The 22,995-nt window shown below is 41.0% G+C and overlaps 1 protein-coding gene across 1 annotated transcript in view; it reads left to right on the forward strand.

Moving 5' to 3' along the window:
• The first annotated feature begins 503 nt into the window (after positions 1 to 503).
• Positions 504 to 22,995, forward strand: part of LOC149184688 (chaperone protein ClpB1-like) — a 40,639-nt gene continuing 18,147 nt past the window's right edge. The window contains exon 1 of the mRNA XM_089415416.1: positions 504 to 572. Coding sequence (XP_089271542.1) covers positions 504 to 572 — 69 coding nt within the window. The remainder of the gene's footprint in view (positions 573 to 22,995) is intronic.

Genomic DNA, 22,995 nt, shown 5'->3' on the forward strand with positions numbered 1-22,995 from the left:
ATAAGATAAGACTCAATATCCCCTTGTGTCTAGAAAGGGACATTACAATACACCTCCTATACTAGAATGTGTATAAATGAACATGTCCCAACCTTTATCAGACTCCATTGAAATTTCCTACCATGATGAAGTCTAGTGTCAACCTCTAAAATATGAACATGTTCCTTTTTAGTGTCGGCATTGTCATAAGTATGGCCACTTATCCTGCAATTGCATGTTCCGACAAGCAAAATGCAAGAAGAAACCCAAAATTTTAATGTTAAAGGTTTTCAAAAAGTTGCAACTAGAAACATTTACTCAAAAAATCAACCTGTTCAATGGGAAGCCAATGATATCCCAACTGAAAATAAGTATTCTACTTTTTCAAATTTGGACGAAAATATCAAGCTACCTAGATATCTGATGAATTTGGACCTAAACGTGGAGGAAACTCAGGCCAAATCCTCTCAAAAAAGAAACTCCAAAAGCTTCCACACAAAATACCAAATCCGAAAGAGACACCCATGGCAGATGTTGTAGGAATGGATGGAGAGGAGGATATTGAAATCTTGAACAATGATGAACAAATAAAGGTAAATATTCTTAAGGAATGGGAAAACAAGGATACGAGTGCTAGAATTTACAGTATCATCGAACTTATTTTAAATTGAATAATTAGGCTTCGATAATAGATCGGGAAGTGAGATTGATAGCCAAGGGTTTGGGTGTTTACACACAAAGTGGCAAAGTAAAAGGCCAATTACATAAGGAATTTTAAATAAGGGGCAAAAGGACTACTAAAGCTTCAATCTAGATAGTCGGGGATCATTTAGTGAATATAGGTCAAGTTACTGTGTTATCAGAGGTGTTTTCCTCCTCTAAACACACTAATCAATGAAGATTATCTACTGGAATATCTTTAGCCTCAATAATGGAGGTGAGAAAATACATCTTACAGACATAATAAGAAAGGAAAACCCTTCTATTTTTATGTTACAAGAATAAAAAATCTCAAGTGAAAATTTTAAGGAAATTGTTGATAAAGGATGTGAAGCGATCAATTTGGATGCCAAAGGGAGAGTTAATGGTCTTGCCATCCCATGGAATCCTCAAGAAGTGACATTCCAAGACTGAATTGCATAACCACACATTCTCTCTGGACAATTTAATTATGTCGGGGGAAAGGATTCAGGATGCCTAACAGTTGTATATGGCCCTATATTCCTATGGAAAAATAGAGATTTTTTTCAAACTTCAAAACGATTTGATCTCTCATTCAAGATGACATCTAGCTCACCAAAAAAGACTTTAACCTCATTAAATATTTGGAGGAAAAGAGGGGGGATCAAGAGGCTCATTCCAGAGGCACAACATTTGAAAATTTTTCTTCATCACCTTATGGTGTTTGATCTTAATATTATTATTGGGGTTTTTACTTGGAACAATTGCAAAGGAGGGAGGCACCAAGTTTCCAGTAGATTGGATAATTTATTAGTATATGAATCTTTACTAGATCATGGTTTATTTGTTGGAGCTACCATTGTTTCAAGAATAGGCTCTTATCACTCGCCAATCTGTTTAGAATTGGATCTGAAAGTTGCCCATTGCAACCATCCCTTTAGATTCTAGAGTTTCTGGTTATATGACACTGATTTATGGCCAAAGCCAAAAGCTGGTAGGGGGGATTTGCAAGTCTAAGGTTGGAATCACATGCACAATTTCCAACTCAAACTCAAGGAATTTAAGATAAAACTCAAATATTGGAACAAAAAAGAGTTTGGACATATATCCATAGAAAATTTGGTATTGGAGACACGCATGCAAGAGATATAGTAGCATATAATCTTGGATGGGTGCATAGATGATTTGATTAAGGAAGAATGACAATTGATCAATAAACTTGAGCAGCAAAGTAGATAGGAAGAGACCCTTTGGAAGAAAAAATCTTGGGTGCAACCACTGAAAGAAGGAGAGAAGAACTCCAAACTTTTCCCATAAAGTTATGATTATACATTGGCATAATAATAGGATATCCTATCTTTCCTCTAGTGAGGGGAAACAAATAGTGCAACGTGAGGAGTTGGAATAGGAAATCATATCCTACTATCATTCCTTTCTTATAGATACCTCACCTAATGGTGGCCTAGGTGCAGGTGTAATGGACAATCATTCAAATCCGGAAACAATTTCTACAAGTTCAGGCGGAATTTCTTCTTGGATTTCCTGCAGAGTTTCAATTATCTACCTCCAAAGTTATCTATTCTGCTAAATTAGCATAACTACTTAATTTACCCGTAATGACAAGTGCTTTAATAGTCCTCCAAGCATCGTACATCGCAAATCACAATTACTCCAGGCCAGGGTTCCTTCACTCATGAATGATGTGATGTGATATTAATCCAATGGTCAGCAGTCAGCAATGATCCAACGGCCAGCAGTGATATCGCATGGGGATCTGCGTGAAATTTTCCCACCCTCACAAAGCTGATAAGGCTTGGGTCTAGCTTTGAGATTAACGTTTGATCATCTTAAGACTCGATATCCATTGGATAACGAAGACCACTAAATCCTATGGCTCTGGGGACTTCTATTAACACGCGGGTTAAAAACAGGCCCAACCCCTGCCATTGATTGTGAGTAAGACGTTGACAATGAAATCAACGGCCAGGAATGAGTGCGGTGCTTCAACCCTGACTAAGAAATCCATACACTTTCACCCCTGCAGTTGCTAATACATGGCGAAAAGAGATTAAATGTGATCACATAGAACTCTAAATTCTCAAGCCAAACTGGAAATTCAATAATACACAGAGGTACTACGGAGGGATGCAACACCTCCGGAATCGACCAATTACACAGAAAACTACACAGGGATATAATTTCTGCAACTTAATATTATATGGCCAAAATAAGCCGAATCAGTCAAAATCCTTTTACAATCATTCAGAACTTACATAAATACCATTTCATCTAACAATTAGATCCTTAAACATTGGACCGAATTTGCCTAATCTTAACCAATATCTAATCTGGTTGATATTCTCCTCGAGAATCTCAACTGAATCTAAACTACATGAATTAATTACAAAATCGTTCAATCCCTAAATCCTAGCTCAAATCCTGTCTAGAAAGCTTATAAATTGACAGCTAAAAGATCCCACTCCTTTGCTTGTAAACTTTTTTTGTATTTTTGGAATAAGTTCGAAGCCTTTTGCCTTCAAGCCTCATGCTCCTGCATCACCTAACATATCTATTATTATTCAACGAATTACTTCACATATCCCTAACCTCATTCACCTAGATCATAATGAGGCCTTGATGAGGGAAATCTCATTTGCAGAGGGGGAAAAGGTGGTAGTGGAAATGCCTAAAAAGAGCTCCTAGACCTAATGGCTTCACAACAAACTTTTTCCAAGCCTATTTGTCATGCATAGGACATGAAGTGCATGCATTGGTTGAAGAATCCCACTGCTCCCAAAAGTTATGGTTGGGTCTTAATGTTACTTTCATTACTTTAATCCCTAAAGCTGGTAGAGTAGATAATCCTAGTGGATTCTGGCAATTTTCCTTTGCAATGTTGTATATAATCTTATATCCTTTGTTATTGTGAATTGACTTAATTTTTTTTTGAAAAGCATTGTAATTTCTCCAGTGCATACAGGCTTTGTGGAACACTGTCAAATTCTTGGCAGGTTTTGTAGTAGCACATATTCTTATCCACTCTTTGAAGATATCCAAGTGGGTTGATACGTTAATCAAATTTGACCTCTTTAAAGCTTATGACTAGTTAAATTGGGATTATATTCTTCAAACTCTTCAAGCCTTTGGATTTTCTTCCGAGTTGATCGCTTGGATCAATTCTTTAATCCCTACCCCCTTTTACTCTGTTATCCTAAATGGCTCCCCAACCATGACTTTTAATGCCTCTAAAGGCCTCCATCAAGGAGACCCTATCTCCCGTTTTTTATTCATTTTGGAAATCAAGGATTTGGGTAGATACCTTAAAGAAGAAGACCATTAAGATATCATTAAGGGTCTTCATCTTTATGGTTATGATTCACCTATCATCCATAAACAATTCATTGATGACATCATGCTCTTTTGTTTTCCCACCATGAAGGAGATTACAACTTTATGGAGGCCTCAGGTATGATGCTAAATGGAGAAAAATCCAATGTATACTTCTTCAATACCATGTGACTATTCAGAGACACATGGTCTGACTCCTAGAATTTCAGATCAATAATATCCTCGCTAAATAATATCTACCGCCTTTACTCTATTCTCCTAAATGTCTCCTTAACCATGACTTTTAACCCCTCTATAGGCCTTTATTAAGGGGACATATCTCCCGTTTGTTTTCATCTTGGAAATTGAGGGGCTAGGTAGATATCTTAAAGAAGCAGGTAGTCATCATATCATTGAGGGTCTTCATATTTATGGTAATGATCTACCTAATATCCATCAATAATTCATTGATCATGCTCTTTTTCCTTTACACCATGAGGGAGACTACAACTCTAAATACTATCCTCAATGACTTTATGGAGGCCTTAGGTACGATGATAAATGGGGCAAAATCCAATGTATACTTATGCAAAACCATGTGATTGTTCAAAGACACCTAACTTGACTCCTAGACTATTTCAGATCAATAATCTCCTTGTTAAATACCTGGGAGCTCCTTTGGCAGAAAATTCCTTGAGATCTACCTATTAGCAAGGCAGTCTTCTAAAGATATCCAATAAGCTTGATAGTTGGGCATTTTGGTCTCTCAACTTAGCGGGTATATTTGTCCCTCTTAAGTTTATTCTTCAATCTATCCCTGTATACTAGTTATCAACCTTAGTTGCTCCAAAAACTATCTTCAAATCCATCACTTCCCTTTACAAATATTTTCTTTGGAGAGGAGAAACGAAAGACTATAAATGATTATGTGTTGCCTCGAAAAATCTTTATATCCTCGAGTTGGTCAAAGGATTAGGCCTGATAGATCTGAAGATCCTAAACAAAGCCTTGGGAGAAAACTTATGGTATCGATGGCTTCTAGGAGGAGATAATCTTGAGAAACGAATCTAGGATAGGAAATATGGCCATTCCTCATCCCAATAAAAAAAATTAGGAGGAGATGCTTAGAAACATATGCAATAGTTGGGGAATTAAGCTGATCTTAGAGAATTAGAGGTATTTACTTCAGAACATCAAGGCATTATAGTATAGTACTTTTGGAAATTGGCTCAAGATTCTATGTTATGGCATGAATGGGAAACAATTGAAGATTGACCAACTCACCCAACCCTTTTTGTATGGCCTATTTTAGCTAAGGAGATTCAAAGCTAAAAAAAAAATTATATTGCTTAGGATCAAGAAAAAATTTGATGGGGTTATCGAACTAAAGGGATGTTTAATCTCTATTAGCTAGTCTTAAGGATGCCCACATAGAGCCTATTTGGAAAAAAAATTGGACGAATGGTCTTTAGACTAAGGTCACACAATTCCTTTGGTTGATTGGAAGAAAGAAGATCCTTACATGGGATCATATCAAGAAAAAAATATTTCAAGGACCCTCACTCTACCACCTATGTTGGAATCCTTATATTTACATATTATGTTGTTATGCTGATGTGTTGATATGATTATATGGATATGATTATGATTATACATGCACATGCTAATGTGGACTGATCTTGCAGATGATATAAGCCTCCCTTGGATGTCACTAAGGTATGGATTTGTTTTTGGTATCTACTTGGTTTATCTGACATGGTGAACTTGCAGGAAGAAGAGAATCAAATATGACAAGAAAAATGGTAGACTACAGTTCCCATGACTCTCCCTACAAAGTAGTTGGGTAGCAAGGAGAAGAGTATTCTCCTGATATAGCAGATACATTGAGGAGCTTGAGGGAAGAGATCAGAAGTTCCAAAGAAGACAATGAAAGGTTGGTTGAGGCTCAGAAAGACTTGCAAGGGCTCATGAGAAGTAGGTAGAGGTTAATTGAAGAAACAGGGACAATTGAGGATTAGTCAAGAGAAGGCAGAGAAAACTAATGGATCCTATGGTAGCAAGTCTCGGTCCAGATATAGGTTGGATAGAGGGGACACAGTTAGAGGTGGTTGATCATTAGATACACCTGACAAGAGACTGGCATGTATGGGCATCATTCTAGTTCCTCATCCAGGAGATATTATCATAGTCATCATCCTTATAGGAGGGATGAGTATTTACCTTACCTAAGGATTTCAATAAAGTAAAGCCTCCTACATTTGATGGAGAGATTAATAAAGCAGAAGATGCAAAGGCATGGTTGCTTAGGATGAATAAATTCTTTAGATTGCATAGGTACCCATAGAACATGAAATCCAAGATAATCACCTTCAGTCTTAAAGGGAAAGAAGATACTTGGTGGGAAGATGTAAATAATGTCAAAGGTATTCAGGAGGATGATGTGATTTGGGATGAGTTTGAGAGGCTCTTAAAGAAGAATTACTTTTCAGAGAGATACTATGATGACAGAGCTACAAATTTTTATGAGTTGCATATGGATTCCATGACAGATGATGAGTATATTAGTAGGTTCCTGGAGTTGTTGAGATATGTTCCTTACCTCAAGGAGGAGAAGGCTAAGGTTTAAAGATTCATCAATGGGTTACCAATAGCATATAGATACCAAATTGAGTTTGATGAGCCTAGATCATTGGAGGAGGCCATACGAAAGTTGAAGCATTGTTATGAGTAGTCGAAGCGCAAATCTGAGCCTAAGCATGACTTGAAAGGAAATGAGAAAGTCAAAGGAAAATGGCCACCAAAGTGGGGAAGACCTTAGGATGCAGGTGAGAAAGAAAATTTTGTTCCTCACAAGAAGTTCAATTTAGTTGAGAAGGGACATGGGTCACAACCTGGAGATAAAAAAAATAGAGGTGATGGTAGGGGATTGTTGCAGTGTTGGATATGTGGCAAAGATCATGTTGACGATGTTGGAAATCTATCAACCAAGGGGATCTACCCGATATGAAGTCCCAATTATACCTCACACCATTTGGTAAAGGAGTCCCATCCAGTACAAAGGTTTGGTTTCCAAATCCTCAAAGATCTGCCTTGGTTCTAGCTATCAACACATGAGAGTGATGTAATGGTATCTTCGAACAACAAGGTGAGTGTTCCTGGTGAGTGTGCAACGTAATCGTGTCAAGTTTTCTCTTACTGTAAAAGTGGGGGATGGAGGGGCGGGGAGAAAGGTGGGCCTCTAAGTGAGAGGTAATAGTACCACCTAGGAAGAGACACATGTGAACTAGAAAGGTCTATCCAACATCTAGCGGAATAGTCCACATTGGATGTGACAGTCGTTACAAGCAATGAAGAGGGAAATATTTGTCTACCATCCAACGAAGTAGTCCACAACGGATGTGACGATCGTTACAATCGATGAGTAAGGAAAGGTGTGTCTAGTATCCTGCAGAATAGTCCATAAGGATGAGACAAAAATATCAACCATTACAACACGTTCCCTACAAGATAAGCACTAAAACAACCGAAGAAGTTCAACTATCTTGGTACATGTGAAAACGAACATGAAATACAAACGCTCACAAATAGTCTTACAAACATCCATAAGTCATGCATGGAAAAGTGATGGCCTGAAAATGCTTCTGTAATCAATAAAAAGTTCCAAGACACATATTTACATTATACATCACTAGCCCTAGTAATGGGAAATTAGAGCCACTCCTTGCTCCTCAAAGAACTAACTGATCTCTTTAATGCTTTGTGGGAGGAGCCAAGGTGAAAAGTCCTTTTCTCATACAATGAGGGCGTATATATAACCAATGGGGTGACGCTTACCCCTTGTGACTCTTTGACTACCCTCATGATTGTTCAACTTCCTATGACTTTTCAACTTACATGACTATTCATATTCATGTGTGTCCATTGGACTTTCACTTTACAATACATTTGGTTTACAATATGCATGACCCAAAATGGTGATGCGGCATGTGACAACTCATGACACGACTTGACATGACACTGCTAACATGGACAGGCTTGATTATGTGGCAATATCAAGCCGCTATTGTTGCTGAGTGATAGACTGTGTTCTTGGATGTGATTTCTCCTTTCCTCTGCATAGCTTGATGGTGTGGGGTATTCAATGATATTCGGTCTTGGCAGGTGGTTGCAAACTTGTGTCCTTTGCTTGCTCTCGATAGGTTCATCTGTCGGTTTAGATACAAGTGAGTGCCTAGGCATGCTTCCTTCCTACTTTTCCTTCTCCATCATCTCACCATTATTTGAGAGTGTACATGTTCTTGCAATTCACTCATGACGGGACGACATCAATCTGAAAACTCCCTACTCTAAGATGGTGCATTATCATTCATGGACTGAACTTGGGGCAAGTCATAGGATGGGAGACATGGCTCAGTGACTACACGTTGCGCAATTCCAGTTGGCAAGGAGAGAGCTTGATCATCGAGACTACGCAGAGCGTAGCTCAGGCTTGATTGAGGAACTTTTGAGCACAATCTTCACTAAGGAGAAAAATTGTGCATGTAAAAATCTCTATTTTCCCACCCCGGTTTTCAGTTTCTCCTTATTTCTCCCATGTAGTTAAATGCCCATTCCCATAACCATACATTTAACAGACTGAAAAAAAATAAATATTGCTGAAAACACAAATTCTAGAAATTTTTCAGAATGCTGGAAATTGCAGAATTAAAAATCAGCAATCAAAAACAGCCATTAAAACACATTAAAACACTGATATTTTTGGTCAACTTGACCCTGGAAAAACCCCTTACAACTCTTGGGGAAAACCAGTTTGAGAGCTCTTCTCTATTTCTGAAAATTGCCTTTTTACAGTGAGAATTATTCAGCAAAAAATTAGCAAACAAATTTACAACTTATCTCATTTCCTGTGCCTCACAGCAATCTGGAAATTACAGCAAATAGGACAACAATAAATGTTGTACGGCCTCCGTTTTGTGTGCAGAAAAATCAACAAACTGCTCCTCGATTTTTGTGCAAAAATCTGCCTTTCACTATGTGCTGAATCAGCTGTACAAATTTGCTCAACTGCTGCCTTGGAATGTGTGCCAAGCTGCTGTCTCCTTCTCCTCCCTGCTCAGAAATCTCTCTTGCTCTCTTGCTCTCCTTCTCCCAATCTGCTCATGAAAGAATGAATGACCTTTTCCTCCTTTTCCTCCTTTAATATAACTCCAAGTGACTTTTGGGTGATCCAAGTGACTTTTGGGTGATCTCTAAATCCAATGGCTGAAATAGATTTAGATCAACGGTTGAGATTACATGTTCATTTAAATCTCACTTTCTATTTTTTAATTCACCCCACTTTAATAAAGACCCACTTAGTCATTTATTTCCAAAGTCACTTTTCCTTTCTAATTTTTCATTTACTTTATAAAAGTTACTTTAAAATTAGACTTAGTAACTTTATCACTTAAAGTCACTTTTAAATTAGATTTAACTTTATTAAATTATAAAGTCACTTTAGGAGAAAAATTAAATTCTTTTGGACACTTTTCCCTAGGCCAAAGATCAAAGCCTAAGGGAACCACCTGTCCTCCGGTACCAAATTTCAACACTCCCTCTTACTGAGGAAGGTGTTCCTCACCACACCCATCTTGTCTCTGAAGTAGACATGCTTGCCCCGTGGTAAGGCTTTGGTAAGAATATCTGCAACCTGCTCATCAGTGGAAATATACTCAAGCTTCACAGCTCCCTTCTGAACATAGTCTCTGATGAAATGATATCTGATCCCGATATGCTTTGACCTGTCATGAAATACTGGATTCTCCGTGAGTTTAATGCAACTCTGATTATCACAGTAAATCACTGAAGGTCTCAACGGCTGACCAAATAAGCCAAACAACATCTTGCGAAGCTAGATAGCCTCACAACTAGCTAGACTGGCTGCCATATACTCTGCTTCCGCTGAACTCAGTGCTACTGACTGCTGCTTCCGGCTGAACCATGACACTACTGCTGAACCCAACCCAAAACAGCACCCTGAAGTGCTCTTCCTATCAGAAGCACAACCTGCCCAATCAGAATCAGTGTATCCTGCCAATCTCACTCCATCTCCCTGCCTGTAGTCCAGACCATAATCCACTGTCCCCTGCAAGTACCGCAAAATGTGTTTTGCAGCCACCCAGTGAACCTTCCTAGGCTCACACATAAACTGACTCATCGTGTTGACTGCAAAACAGATATATGGTCTAGTGTTGACCAAATACATCAAGGAACCAATCAGCTGCCTGTAAAATGTGGGATCCACCAACTCGGAATCCGAAGCATGAAGCTTCTTCCAGTTGGTGATCATCGGTGTCGACATGGGTCTACAATCCTCCATGTGGAATCTGCTAAGGATGTCCACAATATACTTCCCCTGCCCCAGGAAGAAATGCCCCTCCTCCTGCCACACCTCCAAACCCAAAAAGTAATGCATCAAGACGATGTCCTTCATCTCAAACTCCGTCGCAAGATCTCTCTTGCAGTGCTCTATGAGTCTCTCTGCACCTGTAATGATCAAGTCATCCACATACAGCACCAGAATGAGAGGCTCCTCACCAATCACAATAAAGTAAAGGTTCGGATCTGCCTCACTCTTTGTGAAACCCATCCCCTGCAAGTATGCATCTATCCTGGAGTACCAAGCTCTGGGAGCTTGCTTCAGGCCATAAAGGGCCTTCTCCAATCTACACACATGGGACTCCTTCCCATGCACCCTAAAGCCTTGTGGCTGCTCAATGTACACCTCCTCCTGTATGAAGCCATTGAGAAATGCGGTCTTCACATCCATCTGGTGGATCTTCCAACCCATCTCTGCTGCTATCGATATAATGGAGCGGATCGAAGTATATCGAGCCACGGGAGCGAAGGTCTCCTCATAATCAACTCCCTCTACCTGGGAGAACCCTCTAGCCACAAACCTCGCTTTGAATTTCTCAATGCTGCCATCTGCAGCATGCTTTACCTTGTAAAGCCATCTGGAAGTAACCACGGATTTGCCCTCAGGCCTCGGCACCACCTCCCAAACATCATTCTTCATGATAGAAGAATACTCCTCCTGCATGGCCTCTCTCCAACCTGCTGGCTAGCTGCCTCCTCATAGCTAGAAGGCTCAGAGTCAAGGATGCTAGTAACCATCGCCATATAGCTACAAAACCTCTCAGGTGGTCTACTCTCTCTGACCGGCCTCTTCGGCTCAGCAACAGATGTGGCATCTCTCAAGGTGTCCTGAAGCCACTTGGGCTTCCTCTTCCCTGAGCGCACTTCTCCCACCGGAGAATGAAACTCCTCCTCATCATCATCAGTAGCCTGAACTCCTGACTGTCTGTCTGCTGTCCTCCTGCCTGCACCTGAACCTGTAGAAGCTGAGGTACCGTGTGAACTGTCCATCAGTGGACTCCCTAGTGAACTGCTCTGCATGCTGCCCGAAGCACCACCCCTCTGGCTTGATGAGCCACTGCTCACTGACGGACCTGACATCCTCATAGATGTACCTCCTGATCCTCATGATCCCTGCCCACTGGATCCCTGCGACTGACTCAACTGCTGCTGAGGGTCTGGCTGATCCAGATACTCTAACTCCCGTGACCTCCTAAAGGCCCTGTCCTCCTCGAACTTCACATCCTGTCTGACAACAACTCTCCTCTGTGCAGGAATGTAAATCCGAAAGGCCTTTGAGGTCTCACTGTAGCCCACAAAGATACCATTCTCTGCGGTGGGCTCTAGTTTGGTTCTCTTCTCCTTGGGTATATAGGAGTATGTAATGCATCCAAAGATATGAAGATGACCAAGATCAGGCTTCTTCCCAGAGAAAGCCTCCTCCGGAGTCATGTGCCCCAAGGCACGATGCGGACTCCTGTTCTGCAAGTAAACAGCTGTGTTGCAGGCCTCTGCCCACAAGAACAATGGCAACCCCTGATCATGTAACATGGCTTTGGCAGCCCCTATAATGGATCTGTTCTTCCTCTCCGCAACCCCGTTCTGTTGGGGGTTGTAAGGAACAATGAACTCCCTCCTAATGACTGCCTCCGCACAATAGTCAACAAACTCTCCAAGGGTGTACTCTCCTCCATTGTCCGACCTCAAGGACTTGATCTTTCGACCTGTCTGAGTCTCCACAAGAGCTCTGAACTCCTGAAACCGCTTGAAGACCTCACTCTTGGTCTTCAAAAAATAAATCCAGGTCCTCCTGGAGTGATCATCAATGAATAAGACAGTACTCGTATCCACTCAAGGAAACATGAGACATCCGACCGCCCACATCGGAATGAATCAAATCAAGTATCACCGTCGCTCTGCTGTCACTGCTGGGAAAAGGGGATTTGGCAAACTTGCCCATCGCACAACCTCTGCAAGTATCAAAGTGATCAGTACTGAAATCTGGCACACCTGTAGTGATCTCCCGCAATGTCCTCAAGGCTCCATGATACATATGTCCCATCCTGCGGTGCCAAATCTCACACAGCTCAGAACTGCTAGCTCTGCTGTCGGTACTACTGCTCAATGCCAAAAGGGGCTGAAATGCAAACTTGTACACCTTTGCATGGCATACACCTATCACTCTAGCTGAATCAGCTGGAGTGCCCCTGGGATACATCAACACCTGTCCTCCCCTGAACAGTACCTCATATCCTCTGTCCTCCAAAGCTGAGACGGATATGAGGTTCTTCCTCATCCCTGGCACATAAAGAACCTCTGACACCTTCAAGGGAGGTTTGGACTCCCTCTGAAATGTCACTGTCCCCACCCGACTGCTCTAACAACTCTGTCATCACCGAGTACTACCTCAATATCAGTTCCACTCTCTGAAAGCTCTGAGAAGTACTCACGGACTCCTGTCATGTGACGTGAAGCCCCACTGTCCACATACCAGATACCTGTAGATGCTCCGCTAATCGAGGGAAAAGCATGCTCCCTCTGAACCTGTGTGGCAGGTGATCCTGCACTAGAGGACTCACACATAGTGAACGCAAACTCTCGGTCAAAACGACTAGCAAAGTCCTCAATCTCTGCTGAAGCTGCCACATCCTAGTTCTTCCCCTTCTTCTTCTTCTTCTCCGGACACACAACTGCATAGTGTCCCATCTTCTGACAATTCCAACACTTCACTTTGGAATAGTCCTTCTATGAGTTACTCTGTTTACCTTTACCTTTGCCTTTGCCTCCACCACCGCTTGTGGAAGCCTGCTTCTTCCCTTTGCCTTTCTTGCCTCCTGCCACCAGTGCTACATCCTCATCCTGCTCAACTGGCTTGGCTGCCCCAAGCTGACCTTTCCTGATCTCTGTCTGAATGCAATCATCCCAAAACCTCTCCCATGTGGGAAGGGTCTCACGTGCACAAACCCCATCAGCAAAGTTCAACCATGAACGGGGGAGGCCATTCACTGCAATCCGCACCAACTCAGTGGGTGGAATGGCCTCTCCAATCGCTGCCAACTCATCTCTCACATTAGTAATCTTTGTGAGATATCCAGCTGCACTATCATTACCCATCTTAATGTTCTTCAGCTTCTCCTTCAGGACCATCTTCCGGTTCTCATTGGTACTCTGATAGAGATTGGACAATGCTGTCCACATCTCATGGGCATTGCTCTTTCCTCTCACATGAGGAATGTAATGGTCTTTGATTCCGTCTAGAATCAGCCTCTTACCCTTATTGTTCTTCTTTTTATACTCAGCCAACTGAGTAACATCAGTGGGCACAACAACAGGGTTTTGTGCGGTATGCACCATGATATCCCAGACTTCTGCCTCCTCAAAGATACTCTGCATTCTCTCCTTCCAAACACTGTAATTTGTATGTCCATCCAGCCTATCCTCCACCCTCAATCCCAATGACATCCTGCTGTACTAAAACTGAAAAATAGCACTGCTGTAGTAAAGATAAAACTGCTGTTTATGAAAAAATCAGCTTGCTGGAATTTTCTGAGTGAAAAATCAGCAACTGTAATTTTTCCTTTTGCTGTCCCAAACTGACCTTCAGCACTCAAGCTCCGATACCATGTAAAAATCTCTGTTTTCCCACCCTGGTTTTCAGTTTCTCCTTATTTCTCCCATGTAGTTAAATGCCCATTCCCATAACCATACATTTAACAGACTGAAAAAAAAAAAAAAAAAAAAAAAAAAAAAAAAAAAAAAAATAATAATAATAATAATAATAATAATAAAATTGCTGAAAACACAAATTCTGGAAATTTTTCAGAATGCTGGAAATTGCAGAATTAAAAATCAGCAATAAAAAACAGCCATTAAAACACATTAAAACACTGATATTTTTGGTCAACTTGACCCTGGAAAAACCCCCTACAACTCTTGGGGAAAACCAGTTTGAGAGCTCTTCTTTATTTCTGAAAATTGCCTTTTTACAGTGAGAATTATTCAGCAAAAAATCAGCAAGCAAATTTACAACTTATCTCCTTTCCCGTGCCTCACAGCAATCTGGAAATTACAGCAAACAGGACAGCAATAAATGTTGTACGGCCTCCGTTTTGTGTGCAAAAAAATCAGCAAACTGCTCCTCGATTTTTGTGCAAAAATCTGCCTTTCACTATGTGCTGAATCAGCTGTACAAATCTGCTCAACTGCTGCCTTGGAATGTGTGCCAAGCTGCTGGCTCCTTCTCCTCCCTGCTCAGAAATCTCTCTTGCTCTCTTGCTCTCCTTCTCCCAATCTGCTCATGAAAGAATGAATGACCTTTTCCTCATTTTCCTCCTTTAATATAACTCCAAGTGACTTTTGGGTGATCCAAGTGACTTTTGGGTGATATCTAAATCCAATGGCTGAAATAGATTTAGATCAATGGTTGAGATTACATGCTCATTTAAATCTCACTTTCTATTTTTTAATTCACCCCACTTTAATAAAGACCCACTTAGTCATTTATTTCCAAAGTCACTTTTCCTTTCTAATTTTTCATTTACTTTATAAAAGTTACTTTAAAATTAGACTTAGTAACTTTATCACTTAAAGTCACTTTTAAATTAGATTTAACTTTATAAAATTATAAAGTCACTTTAGGAGAAAAATTAAATTCTTTTGGACACTTTTCCCTAGGCCAAAGATCAAAGCCTAAGGGAACCACCTGTCCTCCGGTACCAAATTTCAACAGTGCAGTGGCCACTGGGAGACAAGTTTGTGCAGTTAAAGTTAGCAATGATTGGTGAAGTTAAAGGAGGTCAGTTATGCGCAATTTTCAGAGGCAAGGAAGATTGGGCAAGAAAGAGGCCTGGAAACGAAAACTGCGCAGTTCTTGATGACAATGAGCTCTGGTTGAGGGAGGACATTGGGGGTCACCTCTGCAGAGTTTTGGAGGCCAAAGGAGGCTGGGCTCTCTGTGCATTTTTGGATTCCAACATGTAAGGAAAAGCTTGAGGACTGAAAGTGCGAAATGCACAGTTCAAGCCGCACTAGAAGGAACTGTTGCGCAAATTTGGGAGTTAAGGAAGGTTGATGAAGTTTGGAAATGCGTAGTGCAACTACCCTAGAGGATAATGGTTGCACCCTATGCAGTTCCAATCAACAAGGTCACATCATTGAGGGCTAAGATTGCATAGTGTGCAGCTCAATCGGGCTCGGTGAAGTTGAGTTGCATGGTCGAGAAGATTTCTGAAAATGGCTAAGAGTGAGGAAAAAGATGGACTTGTGATTAACTCAATCTATGATCACACACTTAGCATACTTCAACGGCACGACAATGATAGACCATCAAAATAACAAGTAAAGCATTACCCTCTGAGTGATTGTCTCACAACAAGAAATGACAAGTGTGACACTTGGGATAGACTTTAGGATGACCATGACGACACTTGTGCAACAGTGCTCAAGAATTTGTGTATGAGTGTGACAAGTGTTTGCATGACTGGGACAACTCGCATACACAAAGATCAACCTTTGAAAACACCAGGAAAGGTTCGCAAACATGACATAATGTTCAAACATGCTAAATGATGACAGTTGATCGAACAAGCGAAAGGGAGAAAAACACTTAGAGGAAACACATTGAATGACTTTCAGTGCTTGAACATACATGTCAATGAAGACACAATGATAAAACAACGGTAAACAATCATTCATACTATGCTAGGAGCTGTATTTCAACTTCATGAAATATGTGCTTTGTTTTCGTACCTACACTCGAAAGGGTTATGCATCAGATGGAGTCTTTATGCGATCATGATCTTCTATCATACCTCGGGTTCCTTGGTCTTCTTATATGATAACTATATTTTATGCTCAGTTCTTTGAGTGTCATCTAGCATGTCCTCTTTCTTCATCACGTGCTTCATCATCTTTCCATAGTGTTGAAGCCCCGAAAATCGGGTCTACAACAAGGGGGATACCCGCCTGGTCCGGAACTTGGTTGGAAACTCCTTATCCATTTGGTATAGCGGGTCCGACTGGGGATATGGGACCAGTTTCCCAATCTATGAGTGTGTGTGTGTGTAGATTTTGATGTTCCTGATCTAACAGTTCCTAATTGAGATATTCTAATTCTAACTTTAATCTAATGCTATGCTATTGTAATCTAATAAGCAGCAACATATAAGTCTATACTAACCCGGGATGTAATTCTTATATTATGTGATCTAAAAATATTTCAAATAACAACTGGTAATAAAGATCATTCAGCTATTATGAGAAAAGAAATCAATAAGGGTGAACCACTTCGCATAAAAAGTTAGACGAAACAGTTGTGAAAAACATATCGCATAATGAGCTATTCATACATTAAGCATAAATAAATAGCCATCACCGTACAAAAGTGCCAAATGGTAACTCAGGCATTCATGCAATAATACATAAACAACTAAAAATTGTATATCACTTTAACACATAAGCAGAAATGGTCAAGAGATAAAAGTACCATTTATGACTAGTCCTACTCATGAGCTTCAAGCGACAATGATTTATCTCTCTTTGCTCTAACATCCACTAAGAGTACAGAAGTGCAACATCAGTAGCAGATATCAAATGCAAACATCAACAAATCATGTTCCATTCATTCATCAAAACCTCCTCGGACGGTGCAAAAGTGCATGTTCTGAGCACAAGTTTTTGATAATTTCTGGACCCTTCTCTAAATGCATATGAAGGGTTTAAATACTACTAACTAAATAACTTATTTACAAAAATTCAGGATGCGGTTTAAATGACCGTCCTGTTTCTAGGAAAATAAAACAAAATTAAAGCTAAAACTGAACCTAAAATCAAACTACTTCTGTACTTGGTCTTTAAAATTGCACGTATGCAGCATCTGTTTAAGGAGAGTCGGCTGGCTGACTTCTGCTTTTAGCTGAGCTGAGAAAATAGAATCGACGAGAGCTGGTGCCATTTTTTCGGCCGCATTTATGATACACTTGACAGTCATCCACTGGCTATGCGGCTTTACCAAGTATGCCCAGTAATATTCCCAGTTTAACTTGCTCAGCCCTTGAATTGCTTTTGCCTTTTCTTGCGCTCTCTGTTTCCATTCTGCCTCTAGTTGCTGTGCGTTCGGTAAATATCCTGGAGTGGTTTCTGCGATCAAATTTGCCTTGTGCAAATTTTCATTTACACAATCAATAAGACTGCTTGCTGCCATGGCTGCTCCTTCTGCCGCCTGTTCTGCCTCCCTGATTTGTTCATCCCATTTGTTAAAGAGCATTTCTTTATGGTTTTCGTTTATCCTTGGTGCACCTACTCTTCTTCCCTTGTCTTTATCTTGCCAAGCTAAATACTCAGTCACCCATTTATCAATCAGATCATAGTCACTTCGTAAATCTACCACTTGATTAGTGGTCTTATCACTAATTTCACAATAATAACTCCACTGTGATATCTTTTGGCCCAACACTTCTTGCTGCTGTAGTAATTGTTCATTCAAGGAAATAGACTCCGTAATAAATTATGTAAGCTTAGGGTCATATTTGTGCATCTCTTGTAAATCCTGTAACTACTTTCCTTTCTCATCCAAACTTTTTTGATATCCTATCTGCATTTGCTGGAAGTCCTGCTGCAACCTTTCAAGCTGTTTCTGTGCTTCATTATTGGTGTTAGCTTGTTGCAACTGTTGTTGCAGTACTTATATCTAGTCTTCCCTTTCTTTTAACAACTGCTATACCTCAGATGCTTTATCAATAGTTGCAAAGGCGTATGCTCCTGCGATCTGAGATAGTTTGGTGAGATTTTCAGTAGGATTGCTAGTGGGATCTTTCCACAAGACGTCTAATTGTTCTGCGTCTTGAGAGAGTGTATTTTCCAATTTCCTTTTCTTTCTCTGTCTTCTTACCACTTCTTTATGCTGTGGGCTATAAAATATATCCAGAGGGGGAATTTCTTCTATGTTGAGTATAAGCTCAGAAGATGGGGCAACATGAATATGCTCCATATTTGAGACATCACTGATTGTTGTTGTGATTACTTCTTTTGCTACATATGCATTGCTCATAGATGTTTTCATGGTTGGTCCTTCAAGATTGATCATTTTGTTGAAGGTTTCCGATTCTTTATCTAATTTGGTTGTGACTGGCGGTGCTTGAATGATGAGAGGAGGGGGATCTTTTTGCGGGGAGGCAATAACCTGTTGATGTAGAAGTTCCATTGACTGGGCAGTATCCTTTACTGACCCTTCGCTCCTATCCTGCTCATTTCCGGATCTTTTAGAGTGTTCGGGCATTTCTTGTTCAGACTTGGATTTAGATCCGTTAGTGCTTGAACTCCCACTAAGACTAACACTTGGAGTTGGTTCTCTTGAGGGTAGGCGTAGTTTCTCTAGAGGAATACTGGCTAACCTTCTTTCTCTGTATATTGTGAACTTTTGGAAATATTCTGGAGATAATTGCAATTGGGCTTCGCGCAAAATTTCTTCAAGTGTGCTTTTCTGTTGGAATATATCATCAAATAAATCCTTTTTCCCAAAGAACACCTTTATCTTGACTGTAGTTGTGAAATTCTGGGCAACCTCATTAGGGTCAAATGGTCTTCCCGGGAATTTGAATAGTTGTAAACATGTCATATTTTGTACTTCCATGAATGCGTGACCTACATCAAATAGCGAAAAGGCCCCACAGGCTACAGGAAACTGTGGCCATATAGCCTTATTTTTGTCCTTTAAGTCTTTAGTTAGACCACCTTCTCCACAGGTTTGATATGCAATCTCTCGAGCTAAGAGTTTATCAAGGATATACAAAGGTAGGACATGAGGGGGTGTAGTACTTCCAAATACCCTGACATAAGTAAACAATTCCTCCCCGAACCATCTTGCGACAGGGAGGATGTCTACCTCTGCTTCAGGCAAGCACCTCGGGGGGTCTTTATCATACAACATTCTGTACAAGGGCAGCATAATTCCATGACAAATTTGGTAGAAGTATGGAGTGAACTGAGAGTCCCACAATTCTTTATGATAGACATGGATGGGTAAGGGGTCTTGAGTTGTCCACTTCCAACCCATAACAGGAAACTTAGAAACATAACATATTGAATCCATAATATATGCAGATAGGTAAAAAGGAGGATAAATTCTCTGGGCTGCAGCTCTTTTGGACCGGTAACTGACAATGGCCGTGACTAGGTTATCAGATAAAATTTTGGCCCAATCTACAATAGTGGCATTTGTGGCAACATCCAATAATGGTAGCCATTCGGATGAAAATTTGTTGATATCTGGCATTCCAAATATTCTACAGAGCATGGCAGCAGCAAAGCAATATGGGGAGGTAAGGGCACCAGTACTGTACATACCGTGTTTATCTTTCTTCAGTGGTTCGTCTCTCCTGGACCAATCTTTGGCGGTTTCTGCTAGGTCCTGATTTTCTTTTACGAATTTATCCATGAATTGCTTGTTATAAGTTGCATGTGACTCAGGCAGATGATACATGAGCTTTAAATCCTGCAGAGCGAATGAACTGATAAGTCCTTGACCATGAACTTTGAACTGTTTATTTCTGATTTCTGCACTATCCAGTATCCACTTGATCATGTCTATGTATGGGAGGAATTTTGGCCTTGCTGCTATCTGATGTAAGAATGAGCAAGCTAGCTCTGTTAGGGATGCTTCAGAAGGACTCTATGAGCCTGCAACAACAGTAACTTCTATTATTCTGGGATTCTCCTCTTCGAGCAGATTATACATGCCTTCCCACGTAGCTATTCCCACGTCTTTGTTACAAGCCGTGTCTGTATACAAAGGTGCCATTTCCTTTTCTTTGGAGCTCGGGGCTTTGTTTTTCTTTCCCATTTCAACCTGCGTATTACTTTGTATGGTCCTATGTTCTCTGTTCCTGCAATTCACAAGTGAGGTAGAAATGAATGACAAGGAAGGGTGATGGGAGAGGTTTTAAATGCCGCAGACATACCAAATACACCACCTTACGTGAAATGATTCTTCGAAAATCACGCACTCATATTCTATTAATAACTGACAACTAACTCCTTTATTAGCATTTACAGTGCATAACCATGTGTCAGTTTATGGAAAATACTTTTCTTGAATTATGTGCCCGAAAGATCTGTGATGGAGTGATTTTGCGATTTGCTTCGCAACATCGCAGATTGCAACATCGCAACATCGCAAAAACACAACATCGCAACGTTGATCTAGCCTGACATCACAACATTGCTTTATCGTGAAATCGCGATATTGCAATATTGCAGATCGCAGGAGTTTTATGTATGAAAAATTTCTTTAACCTGTTTCTGATCATAAGCGTGAATGGAGACGTAGACGTCGCCGGATCAAATTCAAGATAGTTGATTAGTTGCTCACTGAATGGTTTACTAAATCATTCATAGCCCCAATTGCAATATAGATATGGGTGGATGCGTCAGTGAAGAAAAATCCATCGCTTGTGCCCAGTACTTGGATCTGGTTTACTCTCAGTCTAGCACTTTATACGAATTATTACCTAAGGCTCCCGACCATCATCTGATCCCGCAACATCAAAGTCACCAGTTGTTCCTCCCGTCGATGGAGTTATTGGTTCAATATCCCAGACCCGTGCTAAAACTTCTTCCAAACAGAAGTCGGCCTCGAATGCTGCTCCTAATAGTTCACCTCAGAATCCATTTGGCCCTGGTAAAACCTCAGAGGTCAACGTTGTCTAGTCTACTGCAGTGGACAAATCCTCGAAAGGAAAGAAGAAAGACAAAGGCAATGCTAAAGCTGATGCCCCGAGACAAGGTCCTCCCAAATCGTCTGTTGGCGAATCGTCGCAACAGAAACCAAAGCATCCTTGCCTCATTTGCCAGGAGGATCACTACACTAAGGATTTTCCTTGAGGATCTGAAGTTAGTCGCCTTCTCAAAGGGACCCCTGTTGTCCTTAAAGAACCATTTTTGTCTCAGCAGAACCAAATGGTAGACCAACCCCGATCTACTTCCTTTGGATCTCAAGTGTTCATGATGTGCACGCCTATTAATGTGGCCACTCGATCAAAATATTATCAAACTCTAGCTCCGATAACTGGGAAAGAAAAAAAAACCACACCTTCTTCTTCTTCTATCCCGAGTTCTAGCCCTCTGCAAATTGAGCGCCCTAACCCTGATTCCGCGACGCAGCCACCCTCTCGAGGTGTGATGCAGAAATCCTCGTATAATCCCAATGCCTGAGCCACTCAACACTACAATATTGTTGAGGATTTGTCTCAGGTCCCGTCAGCCATGTCGGCTCTCGAGGTACTCCAAAGCTGCCCATCACAACAAAAATATTTGCTGTCAGCTATCGGGGGCATCGATCCCCTCGATTCTAATTTGATATGTTTCGATCTGGAGAATCATGTTCCACAACTCCCTCATCAGATTACCTTTCTTATTCGGGTAATCATTAATGAGAAGACCATCCACCGCACTGTCATCGATGAAGGTGCTTCCACCTGCATCATGTCAACTGCATGTTGGAATGCTATTGGTTCCCCTGAATTGAACCAGTCTCTGAACACTTTGGAAGCTTTCGATGGGCGCGATTTGTGACCCTTCGGTGTCTTACCTAACCTTGTCATCACCCTGGAAGGCAAGACAGTGCAAGTTGAAGTAGAGATTGTTGACACAAATCTCAATTATAATATTCTACTCGGCCGAAGTTGGACTCATGGCATGCATGTCGTGGCCTCCTCTTTGTTTCGCGTAATCCATTTTCCCCATCAAGGGAAGATTGTCACTTTTGATCAGTTGTCTTTATTTGCCTCTTCCTCCTCAGATGGCAATGTTCTGTACGTCAAGCACTCTGGTGCTCCCTATGAGAGTGTGGGGGCGGGTCTCTTCAAATATTCTACCTTAATGGGAATTTTTCCACTTCTACCTCCTCATGTTGCCTTTGTCAACATGATCTCAGTCAAGGCTGATCCCTGGGTCATACCTGCACTAGATCTGTTGATACTTGGGGTGAGGTTATGCCGCTTAGTCCCGCCGAAGTCAATTACATGGAAATTGTTTTGGCTTCGACCTCTGCATCCTCTAATTCCTATATTTCGAAGACCTCTCTCGATATGTATTCTCAATCCCCCTGGCTTGGCACTTTAGAATCATCTAATCCCTTAGCCGAGACCTTCCTCGCTGATGAAGGTTTCATGGAAATCATGTCTCTCGAGGAACCACCATGGATCGATACTCATCATTGCTCCTCGTTCTTGCCTCACCTAGCGGTCATGTCTACCGCTCTCAAAGAGTCCTCTTCTCTATTGTGTGTTTATGTATCAGTTTATCTTGACATAACTGAGATCTTTCAGTTGATGGCACCTCTATCCCTTCATGGACTCGAGATTTTTCACCCTCCTCGGGTTTTCACCAATTGTCCTCTGACTCATAACCCATCCTTGCCCAGGGAGCATGGGGGAAAAGCCTTATACGAGTTCTACTCTATTATTTGGCTGAGTCGATGCTTACTCATCATGGCAATGGTAAAACTCTAGTGTTCATCTGTGTTGATTGATTACCCGAGTTCCAACATGGACTCCTACCTCAAAAAGTACTATGCTTAGGTCATCTTGCATGGTTACTTATGTACATTAATATGTG

The sequence above is a fragment of the Pinus tabuliformis genome, chromosome 3_2, assembly GCF_031772625.1.
Source record: "Pinus tabuliformis cultivar Carrire ecotype Pingquan chromosome 3_2, CPIR1, whole genome shotgun sequence".
Lineage (NCBI taxonomy): Eukaryota > Viridiplantae > Streptophyta > Pinopsida > Pinales > Pinaceae > Pinus > Pinus tabuliformis.